This window comes from Puma concolor, chromosome D3, assembly GCF_028749965.1.
Source record: "Puma concolor isolate L17-30 chromosome D3, mPumCon1.1.hap2, whole genome shotgun sequence".
In the NCBI taxonomy this organism is placed as follows: Eukaryota; Metazoa; Chordata; class Mammalia; order Carnivora; family Felidae; genus Puma; species Puma concolor.
The window spans coordinates 18,224,686-18,237,285 of NC_141678.1; the positions used below are offsets into that span (position 1 = coordinate 18,224,686).

General features: G+C 49.1%; 1 protein-coding gene across 7 annotated transcripts in view; it reads left to right on the forward strand.

The window, feature by feature from the left end:
* ACACB (acetyl-CoA carboxylase beta) overlaps nt 1-12,600 on the forward strand; it is a 109,575-nt gene that overhangs the window by 29,543 nt on the left and 67,432 nt on the right. For all 7 annotated transcript variants that reach the window (XM_086681911.1, XM_086681916.1, XM_086681915.1 and 4 more), the window contains 7 exons: nt 794-926; nt 3,912-4,050; nt 7,347-7,456; nt 7,669-7,750; nt 9,009-9,107; nt 10,168-10,277; nt 10,374-10,484. In XM_086681911.1, coding sequence (XP_086538037.1) covers nt 794-926; nt 3,912-4,050; nt 7,347-7,456; nt 7,669-7,750; nt 9,009-9,107; nt 10,168-10,277; nt 10,374-10,484 — 784 coding nt within the window. The remainder of the gene's footprint in view (nt 1-793; nt 927-3,911; nt 4,051-7,346; nt 7,457-7,668; nt 7,751-9,008; nt 9,108-10,167; nt 10,278-10,373; nt 10,485-12,600) is intronic.

Below are 12,600 nucleotides of genomic sequence, written 5' to 3' on the forward strand. Positions count from 1 at the left end.
CACAAGGTGGTACTCATGCATTGTTCAGGACTGTGGAGAGATGGAAATGCCAGAGAAGTGCTTTCCTCTGGTGTGGGGTTCTGGAGGGGGAGGGCAAGGAACCACCACCTGGAAGTTACACACTTTTTTTTTTGTTGTTTTCAGCCCCCCAATTTTTTTTTTTTTTTAATTTTTTTTTTCAACGTTTATTTATTTTGGGGACAGAGAGAGACAGAGCATGAACGGGGGAGGGGCAGAGAGAGAGGGAGACACAGAATCGGAAACAGGCTCCAGGCTCTGAGCCATCAGCCCAGAGCCTGACGCGGGGCTTGAACTCACGAACCGCAAGATCGTGACCTGGCTGAAGTCGGACGCTTAACCGACTGCGCCACCCAGGCGCCCCAAGCCCCCCAATTTTTGATATGTGTGTGCAGAAAAGGGCAAGAAAGACAAATCTAAAGTGTTAGACTGTGTGGGCTTGCTCCCTGTTCGCAAACCCCTCCCCATAAGCTTTTCAGTATTATTTGAGTTTCTAAGTTGGGAGCGTATGAAGTAAAAATTAACTGGAGATTAAAGATTTGAAATGTACAGCTTGGGGCACGCCAGGGATCGCTCCTGCTCATTCCTGTATTGGGTTCTTGAGTCTCCTTGTGAAATGCTTCAAGGTCCCTGGTGGAGACTACAAAGCAAGAGGGGGTCTGATGGGCTCCCACTTCTCTGTTGATGTTGACTTCATGAGTGCTGGCCTCCCGACTCCCTTCCCCCGCATCCCAGGCTCCATGGCTCATCGGGGTCTGTCCTGTTCCCTCTGCAGACCCAGCATGTCCGGACTCCACCTGGTGAAGAAGGGCCGAGAACTAAAGAAGGTGGACCTGCACAGAGACTTTACCGTGGCCTCCCCGGCTGAGTTTGTCACGCGCTTCGGGGGGGATCGGGTCATTGAGAAGGTACAGATGGGGTCCTGGCAGTCGGGGTGGGGTGGGGCCCCTCCTCCCAGCTGGAGGGGAGAGAACCTACTTCAGGCTCACATAACTCTGTAGAGAAAGGGCCAGGCCACCCTTCCGTGAGCACTTGCTGAGTGCCACGTGCTGGAATTCATCAGCTTTCTACCCTCTCAACAGCCGGAAGCAACAGGTGCATCACCCCCATTTCATACAAATGGAGACTGAGGTCTGAAAAGACCCCACGGTGCTTTCATGCACGGGGCTGCTTTCTCGCTTACTGGGGGGCAGGCCTAAAAGCCCCGCCCTGCCCTTCTGAGGTGTAGAGCTCCTTCCGGGAGAGGAGGCCCATGTACTGAATAACGATAATGAAGGGAAACCGCTACCTGTGGCCATTTAGAACGGCTTTTCGCATCGTTTCCCGTTCCATCGGGTTAAGGCTCTGGGCCACAGACTGGTAATTCCCGTCGTATTCATGGAGAACAAAGATGCAGAGACTTGACATTGGTTGTCCAAAGTCCCGTGGCCAGAGAGGGCCAGAGTCGGGATTTGAACCCAGGTCAGTTTGACCAGAAGGCCTTGTTCTTTTCCACTATTACTCCAGGGTGGTGGTGGGTAATTATAACAACAGCAGCTACTGGCTTTTGAGGGCCTGCTCTGCCGGGCACCCTGGGAACTGCTTTACCTTATCTTACCTCATTTAACTATATACCCCCGCCCCCCTGCCGAGTCCTGTCGGGCGATATTATTTTGCAGAAGGGGAAACAGGCCCAGGGAAGGGAGGTGGCTTGCCTGGGTCTTACAGCTGGTCAGTGGCAGAGCTGGGATTTGGACTCTGGTCGTCAGAGTCCAGACCCCACGTCCTCTCTCCAGCGTCCTAAGTGCAGTATTGAGCGTTAGAGACTCATATGGGCTCCTGAGCCTGGCAGCCAACAGACTCTTCTGCCCTGGAGCCTCAGAGTTAGAAATTCTTGGGCAGGGATCCAGAAGCTACGCTTTTGTCACACTTGCCAAGGGGACTGTGTTGCAGCCGGCCCAACTGATGGTGGCTGGCACGCAGCCCTGGGGAGCCGAGAGGCTGGGTGGCCGCTGAAGGCCTCAGCCGGGAGCTGCCTCACTTTATGACTTTGGACTTGACCGTGGCTTGCCCTTTCCCCTAGATTCCTTGTGGGAAAGCTGCACCTGTGGAGACTAGAACAGCCAGCCAGCCCACAGTGGCCTTCTCCCCTGATGGAGCTCCCAGAATGTGCTGGGACAAATGGGGGCCAGGGAAACGGGCTGTCGTAGGCTCACCCAGAGCCCTTCCTTCTTGACCAAGCCTCCCTTTGATGATAAGACTGAGAGAACCGAAGGCCTGCCATTCTGTCATTGCTCTCCAGGGGGCAGTTTCGAAAGGAGGGAGCACTGAACCAGAGCCCAGAGCGCTGGGCTCCGTCTGCTGTGGCCACTCATAAGGATATGACACCTGGACTCAGTTTCCCTTTCTGTAAAATGGCAGCCATTGCATTCCCCATCTCTAATGAGACTTGTCCTCCCGAGCCTTAAAATTATGTTCTTGCTACGTCAGTCAGAGGTTCGAGGCCATATGCCTATTTCTTTTTAACAGGAGAACTAGACCTTGGTTTTATTTCTTATAGACCAAGCCAGGAGGCTGGCCAGTCTGAGATCCTTATGTGGGGGTCTGCCTAATGCCACACAGGAAGTTCAGGCACATTAGGAATGGAAACTGGGACCTTTTCTGTTGCTTTCAGTTGCTGAGGATGGCCGGTGTTGCTGCCTTTCCTCCTTACCAAGTCTGGGGCCTTTAACCTCCAGGACGCAGAGGCAGCCAAGGGGGCCAGTTCAGAGCACAGGTCAGAGTGTGCAGGGCTCACGAGTCCCATGCCTGCTACGTACTGGCTGTATGACTTTGGGCAAGTGCCTCGACTCCTTTTTTAATATCTTTAATCCCAAATAGAGAGAAGAATACAGCCACTGTCAAGGGCTGTTGTGAGGATGAAATGAAATAATGCTGGGGAAATATATGGTACTGTAGCTTGGTACATATAAGCATTCAGAAATGTTAAGTGATCGTGATGGTGCCAGTAGAGGATCAAAAATCATTCATTCATCCCAGCCTGTCCATCCTGCCCATCTTGTCCATCCATCCATCCACTCATCCATCCATCCATCCACTTACCCATCCATCCATCCATCCATCCATCCATCCATCCATCCACTCACCCATCCACCCATCCATCCACTCATCCATCCATCCATCCATCCATCCATCCATCCATCCATCCACTTACCCATCTACCCATCCACCCATCTATCCATCCACTCATCCATCCATCCACTCACCCATCCATCCACTCATCCATCCATCCATCCATCCATCCATCCATCCATCCATCCACTTACCCATCTACCCATCCACCCATCTATCCATCCACTCACCCATCCATCCACTCATCCATCCATCCATCCATCCATCCATCCATCCATCCATCCACTCATCCACCCATCTATCCATCCACTCACCCATCCATCCACTCACCCATCCACCCATCCATCCGTCCATCCATCCACTTATCCATCCATCCATCCATCCATCCACTCACTCATCCATCCATCCATCCATCCATCCATCCATCCATCCATCCATCCACTTACCCATCCACTCATCCATCCATCCACTCATCCATCCATCCATCCATCCACCCATCCATCCATCTGTCCATCCATCCATCCACTCATCCATCCATCCATCCATCCATCCATCCATCCATCCATCCAGTCCTTTACCTGACCAATCATCCATCCATCCCCCCATCATCTATTCATGCAGCCAGCAGATTTTGAGCACCTCTCTGCCAGGCTGTGTGCTCTAGAGATTCAAAGAGGTACCTCAGGAGGCTCTGCAGCTGTGAGATGGACACCGGGGTAGCATGCAGCTCCCAGCACAGGTAGGTGTGCAGCTCTGGCCCCTTCCCCATTTTCCCGGTCCAGGTGCTCATCGCCAACAACGGCATCGCCGCCGTGAAGTGCATGCGCTCCATCCGCAGGTGGGCCTATGAGATGTTCCGCAACGAGCGGGCCATCCGGTTTGTTGTCATGGTGACCCCAGAGGACCTGAAGGCCAATGCAGGTACCCGGGCCTTGACTCCTTCCCCCCCCGCCACCCCCTGTCCTTACCTGCCCTCTCCCCCTCCATTTTACCTAGGCCACGTCCATCCTGGACCCCAGAGTCCCAGGGTACCTCTCCTGAGCTTGCATTATTTGCCTGTTCTTCATTTAATTAAAAATGCAGGGGCGCCTGGCTGGCTCAGTCAGTTAAGTGTCCGACTCTTGACTTCGGCTCAGGTCACGATCTCACGGTTTGTGAGATTGAGCCCCGCACCTGGCTCTGTGCTGATGGTGTGGAGCCTGCTTGGGATTCTCTCACTCCTTCTCTTTTTTTTTTTTTTTCAACGTTTATTTATTTTTGGGACAGAGAGAGACAGAGCATGAACGGGGGAGGGGCAGAGAGAGAGGGAGACACAGAATCGGAAACAGGCTCCAGGCTCTGAGCCATCAGCCCAGAGCCTGACGTGGGGCTCGAACTCACGGACCGCGAGATCGTGACCTGGCTGAAGTCGGACGCTTAACTGACTGCGCCACCCAGGCGCCCCTCACTCCTTCTCTTTCTGCCCTGCTCACTCACTCTCGCGTTCTTTCTCTCTCAAATAAATAAACTTGAAAAAATGCAAACGGTCAATACTCAAAGTAGAAATCCTATCTTTGAGAAGTGCCCAATGTTCCATCAGAGTGGTCTTTCTCACCTGGTGGGGTGGGGCGGGGGGGGTGGTTCTTTCTTGCAGATGTATGTATTGTGTTTCAATCATTCAGTTTTCTGTTCACTGTTTCTCTATGTCTGTTAGCATAGCTCATTCTGTAAATAACTGTCGGACAAGTTTGCTTTTTTCCCTGAACCATCACATCCCTCTACAGACTTTTTTCCACACAGTAGCCAGAGTGACCTCTTAGAAACCCAGCCTCAGGGCCTGTCAGCTCCTCCTCGAAGCTTCTGAGGCTGCGGGGCTGTCCCCTGCCCTCCCCCCGAACCTGGAGCAGAGGCCCTGGGCCCTGACCCTGCACTGATGCAGCCTTCTTCTCTCTCTCTCTCTTTTTTAATGTTTATTTATTTATTTTGAGAGAGATGAGAGAATGAATAGGGGAGGAGCAGAGAAAGAGGGAGAGAGAATCTCAAGCAGGCTCCACGTTGTCAGCATGGAGCCTGATGTGGGAGTCGAACTCATGAACCATGAGACCATGACCTGAGCCGAGATCAAGAGTCGGACGCTTTACCGACTGAGCCACCCAGGTGCCTCAGGATGCAGCCTCCTTTTAACTCAGAGGACAGATTTGATTGTCAGCCCTATTTTATAGACAAGGCAGCGAGGCACGGGGACATAAGTCGTTCGTCCAGGGTCGTAGAGCCAGTATGTGGCATGGCAGGATTGGAACCCCAGGCTGTCTGAATCCACAGCCTTATTCTGTGGGGGCTCCCATCACACTCAGACTAAAATTCCACGTCCTCACTCAGGCCAGTTAAGGTGCCTCACAATGTGACTCTGCTGGCCTCCTGGCCCCATCTAGTGCCTCTCACGTTCCATCCCTGGGTCCCAGCCACAGTGGCGTCATCGGTTGCTGGGCTGGCTGAGCTCTTTCCTGTGCAAGAACTCTTGGAACATGCTGGATCTTTTGCTGATGACGCTCCCCCCCCCCCGCCCACTTCCCCACCCCCGAAGCTTCTGGCACAACAGGCCTCCACCCCTCCCTGCCCTAGCCTTTGAGTCGTGTTCTCCCGTGTGACTTTTACAGAGAGCCCTGGCGTTGACCCCGTTCTGGTGCTATTGTGTTTGTTTTCTTGTTTATCTTCTCAGATAGTGGAGTAAAACCCAGGGACGGGAGGGAGCTTGTCTGACTCCTTACTTTGTAATCTGTGGGCCCTCCCCCGTGGCCAATGCTCGTGTGCTCCATAAACATGGGAGGCAGGCAGGCTGGAAGGAATCCACCACTCTTGGGTTTCTTTGCGAGCCTGCACATGAAGTTCCACACTGTTGCTTCTCAGGATCCACAAGAATCCCATGGGACAGGGGTACCAACCCTGGCCTTTGGCTTGAGTCTGGCTTTTCACAGTCCAAAACACTGCCTGGTGAACATCCTCTTACATCATCCTTTGGCTTCGTTCATGAGTAGGGTTTTTTAGGACATATTCCTAGAAGTGGAGTTTCTGGCATAAAGGGCATGACTATTTTGAAATCAAAACATCGCATTGTATTCAGCCTTAAAAAGGAAGGAAATCCAGTCGCGTGGTACAGCGTCGGTGAACCGGAAGACATGATGCTAAGTGCAAGGAACCAGTCACAGAAAGACAAATAGGATCCCACATATATGAGGTCCCTAGAGTTGTCAGATTCGTAGAGACCGAGGGTAGATGGTGGTGGCCAGGGGCTGCGGGAGGGAACAAGGCGAGTAGTTGTTTCACGGGCAGGGTTTCAGATTTGCAAGATAGAAAAAGTTCTGGAGATCTGTTTCATAACAATGTGAATGTGCTAAATCCTCTGGAACTGGACGCTGGAAAAATGAATTCGATGACCCATCTTATGTTTTTTGTTTTTTACCGTGGTTAAAAAAACATCGTATTGTTGGGGCGTCTGGGTGGCTCAGTCAGTTAAGATTCCAACTCTTGGTTTCGGCTCAGGTTATGATCTCACGGTTCTCGAGTTCAAGCCCCACCCCACGCTAACCTCTGTGCTAACAGAGCCTGCTTGGGATCCTCTCTCCCTCCCTCCCTCTCTCCCCGCCCCTCCCCTGCTTCTGCTCACTCTATCTCTCTCTCAAAAAATAAACAAACAAAAATGTAAAAAAAACACATTGTATTGCTTAATGGCAAAACAGTATTAAGGTAAACTTTAAATAGGCATTAATAGGGGCTCCTGGGTGGCTCAGTTCGTTGAGCATCAGACTCTTGATCTCTGCTCAGGTCATGATGTCACGGTTCGTGAGATGGGGCCCTGAGTCGGGCTCTGTGCTGATGACGTCGAGCCTACTTGGGACTGACTCTCTCTCTCTCTCTCTCTCTCTCTCTCTCTCTCTCACACACACACACACACACACACAATAAATAAACATTGAAAAAGGGAATTAATAGAACACACCACCTCTTATCCCAACCGTCCCCAAGAAGCTTGTGTCCTTCTTTCTTTATTGCCTTCCAGACCTTGTCCTGATGCACATATATTTTCACATAGTGAAAGTCACGTCCGGTTTTCTTCAAGTGCCCACACGCGTTTGTCCCTTGCTGCCACAGAGTCTTGGTCACCCTCTCGGTGGCCGTCCGTAGTCCTGCAGTGACCTTCAGCGTCTCAGTTTTTCTTTCCTTTCCTCATTTAATTGCAGAGTATATCAAGATGGCAGATCAGTACGTCCCTGTCCCAGGAGGGCCCAACAACAACAACTATGCCAACGTGGAGCTGGTTGTGGACATTGCCAAGAGGATCCCCGTGCAGGTAAGTCAGATGGGGTGCCCAGTCTGTCTACAGGGGGATGACGCTCTGAACTTTGGAGCAAAAACTCACTCCTGCAGGTTCAGAAGGGAGGGAGGAGCCAGATCGTCCGGGACCCTGAAATCCGGGGCTGATGTGACCCCGGGAAGAGCTTTCCGTGCGTGACAGGAGGGGGATTCTCGAAGATCTGCATTCACACCTCTCTGTGTTTACAGGCGGTGTGGGCTGGCTGGGGCCATGCTTCCGAAAACCCCAAACTCCCGGAGCTCCTGTGCAAGCATGAGATTGCTTTCTTAGGTAGAGTACGTCTCTGTCAGATACGCGGGAATCGGGGTGTTCGCGGGATGGTCTGCTGGGTCAGGTTCTCTTTCCAGTGTAGCCCTGCAAGGTGGGGGTCACTTTACATTCCCACCTCACCCTTTCATTGTCACGAGGAAGCAGGGCCGGCCGGTGGAGGGGAGGTTGGGCAGCCCAGGGACATAGGAGGCATTACCACGGGTACCACAGCGGAATGATGCTGGAGCAAGCGGAACCCTCTGCTCATGCTCCTGCTGGTACCGAGATCCCAGCCATGTTCAGATTTCTGACTGGGTTCGGAGGTCACATTTCTGATAAGCCCACACCTTTCTTGGGCTGTTCTCAGGGCTTTGTAATGTCCTGGCATCTTAGGACCAGAGTCCCTCATCGCTATAGCTTTTTAGGTAAAACGATACTCTCTATGGCATCTGTTTGTTATAGGATATGTATTTGTAAACTCTGTGTGTACAGTTATGCTGTTGGCCATCTTTGCGTGATTTGAGGGAATCATTGACCATCCACACTAAATCCCCGTGTTGCTGCTTATCTCTGGGCCTGCAACACACACTGTATGAAGCAACTCAGGGCAAATCAGCACCTGATATTCCACGGGTCTGCTTAGTGACCCAGGCCTGTTTATGTTTTCGCTATCTATTGTCTTTGGTTGGCCGTCACGTGGGACCCTCATTATCCCTTAGCTCCTCTGGAGGTTGATGAGCCAGCCCAGCAAACTATAGCCCATAGGCCAAGTCCAGATCACTGCCTGCTTTTGTAAATAAAGATTTATTGAAACACGGCCCTCTCATTCATTTATTTATTGCCTATGGCTGCTTTTGCCCAACATTGGCAAAGTTGAATATTCATGACAGAGACAGGCAGACCCGCAAAGCTCCGAATATTTTCCATCTGGATCATTATAGGAGAAGTTTGCTAACCTAGGGTCTAGTTTTCTGAGGTGCTAGCTTGGCCCTTTGGTCTAACTCTTTGGCTTCTTCCTGACAAGTGAATTTTGCGCATGCCACATACCTCGGGTTGTAACTCAGATCAGGTTTACATTCCACATGTACTAAAAATGGCATACTTCATCCCCATCTGATGAAGTAGCAGACCGATAGATTTTTTTCCTTCCCCAACTTATCGTTACATTCTTTGAGAGCTAGGACCTGAGTACTTGTCTTCGTGCATTTGGTTGGCACGGGGCTGCAAGGGGCCATTGACTAACTCGATTCTGCCTCGCCCTTTGTTCCTGATCCCTCAGGCCCTCCCAGTGAGGCCATGTGGGCCTTGGGAGATAAGATCGCCTCCACCATTGTGGCCCAGACGCTGCAGGTCCCAACACTGCCTTGGAGTGGAAGTGGTAAGTGACCTGAGCCTCACTCTGCGGGGAGCTCTGCCACCCTATCTGCCCAGAAGGGGTGATAGGAATATGCTTTTTTCTTTTTATCCTTATCATTTAAAAAATTTAAAATGATGAAACCAATGGTACAGTTTCATTGCAGACAGCTTAGAAAATCTAGAATTACAAAAAAGAAATAGAAATCATCCATAATCCTATGCCCCGATGTCAAACATCTGTTACAGCCAAAGAGCCTACCTTTCCGGCCTTTTTTTCCTAGGCATATCCTTTAAAAAGCCAGAGATCTTGTATTGACTACTCTGTGACTTATTTTTTTTCTCACACTAATCCTTCTTTGTCAATAAGTACACTTTACAACATTTAAAATATCTGCATTGGATTTTATCGTAGAGAGGTACTTACCATAATTAACAGTTCTCTACAGTTATATATTTAGGTTGTTTCCAGCTTATTTTCTTCCGATTTTTTGTTTTAAGAGCTAAAAGTAATGGAATCTTGATAGTTTTATAGCTAAATCTCGATGTAGTTTTTAATCATTTCCTTAGGATGAATTCTTAAGGAATCCTAGGATAGAATTTCTAGGATAAATTAAAAATGAACAGGAAAAAAAAATCTAGGATAAATTAAAAATGAACAGGAAAAAAAAAAAGCTCAGGAGTGTCCTATTCAATCTGATTTTTTTTCCTCAAAGACAGCAAATTTGGGATGGAAAGGGTCTTAGAAAACAGCGATTCACATATAAATGTCATCCGTGGGTAGAATTGGAATTTTTTTTCAGTTCTGGTTAATATGATTGTTCTTGGTAGACGCAGTCTGAATGAATTTCTTAAGTTTGATTTCCCTTTCGAGGTCAAGTCAGTCCTGAGGAAAATTAAAAGCCACTGTGCGAAGCTGAAGGACTGTGTCTGTATGTTGTTGGTCCGGAGGCCAGGTCTTGAGAGGCTTTGGTGAGGAAAGGCCCTGTGGTTTCTGCATTATGTATCTCCACCATCCTCAGGAGGATTCAGCTTTTTTTTTTCTTTTTCTTTTCTTTTTTTTTTTTTTTTTTGTGACTCTCCAGGTCTGATGATAGAGTGGGCAGAAGATAATCTGCAGGAGGGGAAAAGAATCAGTGTCCCAGAAGACATTTACGACCAGGGTTGTGTGAAAGATGTGGATGAGGGCCTAGAGGTAAACATGGGGCTGGGAGGTCAAGGTGCTGGAGGCTTCTCATCATCCTGGAAACAGTCTACCTTCTAAAGAGGTCTGTTTGTCCTTCGCCCCCAGGTGGCAGAGAAAATTGGTTTTCCCTTGATGATCAAAGCTTCTGAAGGCGGTGGAGGGAAAGGAATCCGGAAAGCAGAGAGTGCTGAGGACTTCCCAATCCTTTTCAGACAAGTGAGCTGTTCTTGCTGAGTGTTTGGGAATTGTGTGCATTTCGTTGTTGGCCGCCAGATTCTTTTCATTTGCATTACCGTGTCAGAAATCAAGAGGACATGTGCGGGAGCTGGAATATTGCTCTGCTGTCTTCCGAAGCAAATGTGTACGTTTTTACGACGTCACGGAAGTCCGTGGCTCGTGTTGATCCCCACACCATTAACTTAGATGTTCGATTCTGTGAATCCTCGTGACTTTAAATGATTTCAGAGAAGCAGGGCCAGAGTATCTATCGGCTTGTGACTATAGTTGTCTCTCGAAAGATGGGACATTGTGTATGTTTCGGTAGTCTTGGTGTTTTCAATGTTTCTAGGTGATTGACTTTGGTTGTAGGAATGAACTGTGTATCTGCTTATTTGTAGCTGGGTTTTCACTTTGCCAACATTATGCCCTATTGCAGCTGCCCGTTGGCATTGTTTTAAAAAAGGTAGGCTGATGATCTTCCCATTCTTTTTAAAGACTTTTTTCGAAGATTTCTTTTTAAAAAATGTTTATTTACTGTGTGTGTGAGAGAGGGAGGGGCGGAGAGAGTGGGAGAGAGAGGATCCGAAGCAGGCTCCACGCTGTCAGCGCAGAGCCCGACGTGGGGCTCAGTCCCACAAACTGTGAGATCATGACCTGAACCGAGATCAAGAGTTGGACACCGAACCGAATGAGCCACCCAGGCCCCTCAGCCTTTCCATTCTTAACACGACTATTTTCGTATTTCTAGGGTTTCTTCCAGAACTTGTTCCCGTGCGTGTTTGAAAGAGTTGCATTCATTCTGCCCGGTGTTTTGTTCTACGTTAAAAAAAAATTCCAAGTTGTAGATCATGGACATTTTTCCCATGTTGTTCCAGTCTTGACAGTTATTTTGATGACGTGCCAAGAAGGACTTAGAGGGCGCGTGCGTTTACCAAAACGGGTCAATAAATTGCCTTTTAAAAAGGTTTACCAGATAAACACCTGTGGGCAGTGTGTGAATGTTCTATAACGTAGTGGTTTTGCTCTCGTGATTCCATTGGGCTGAACAGGTTTTTGGGGTATTTTGGGGGGAAGAAGTTCTATTTACAGGAAAGTTGTGAAGGTGGTAGAATTCCCATCTACCCTTCCCCTGGTTTCCTGCCTTTATCTTCTGTCAGCTGTGCCACATTTGCTGTAACTAAGAGATCAACAGTGATACGTTTCTATTAGGTGAACTCCAGACTTGATTCAGAGCTCACCAATATTCCCCACTAATCTCTTCTTTCTGTTTCAGGATCCAGTCCTGGATCCTCTATTACATTTACGAGTCATATAGGTTCTAAAGCTTTTTCCCCCCTTTCTTTAAAATAGACGTGGGGCGCCTGGGTGGCTCAGTCGGTTGGGTGTCCGACTTCAGCTCAGGTCATGATCTCAGGGTTTGTGAGTTCGAGCCCCACTTGGGCTCACCGCTGTCGATGTAGGGCCTGCTTCGGATCCTCTGTCCTCCGCTCTCTGTCCACCGCCCCCCCCCCCCCCCCGCTCTCTCAAAAATAAATGAAAACATTAAGAAAAAAGTTTTTTAAAATAGGCTTTGCTTCTTAGAGTGGTTTTTAATTCACAGCAAAACTGAGTGGGAAGTGTAGAGCTCCTGCATACGCCCTGTCCCCACACATGCCCAGCCTCCCCCAAGCGTTTTTCTTTTGATTACGTGAGTGCAATATGAAACTGTTCTTATACAAACATCTTATACAAACTACCTACTTTTATATAGGCAGTCATACAGTTCTGTTTTATTATTTTTTGTATTATAAGTGGGGTCATCTCCTATATAGCTGCAGCTTGCTTTTTAAAAAAATTTCTTAGGGGTGCCTGGGCAGCTCAGTCAGTTAAACATCTGACTCCTCATGGTTTCAGCTCAGGTCACGATCTCCCAGGTTCATGAGATCAAGCCTTGTGTCGAGCTCTGCCCTGGCAGCACAGAGCCTTGCATGGGATCTATCTCCCTCTCTCTCTACTCCTCCCCTGCTTGCTCTCTATCTTGCCCTCAAAATAAATAAAAAAATAAAATGAAACTTAAAAACTTTTCCTAGGCGTCGTTAAATGGTACCACTGGTTTTTATATCGTCATTAAGAA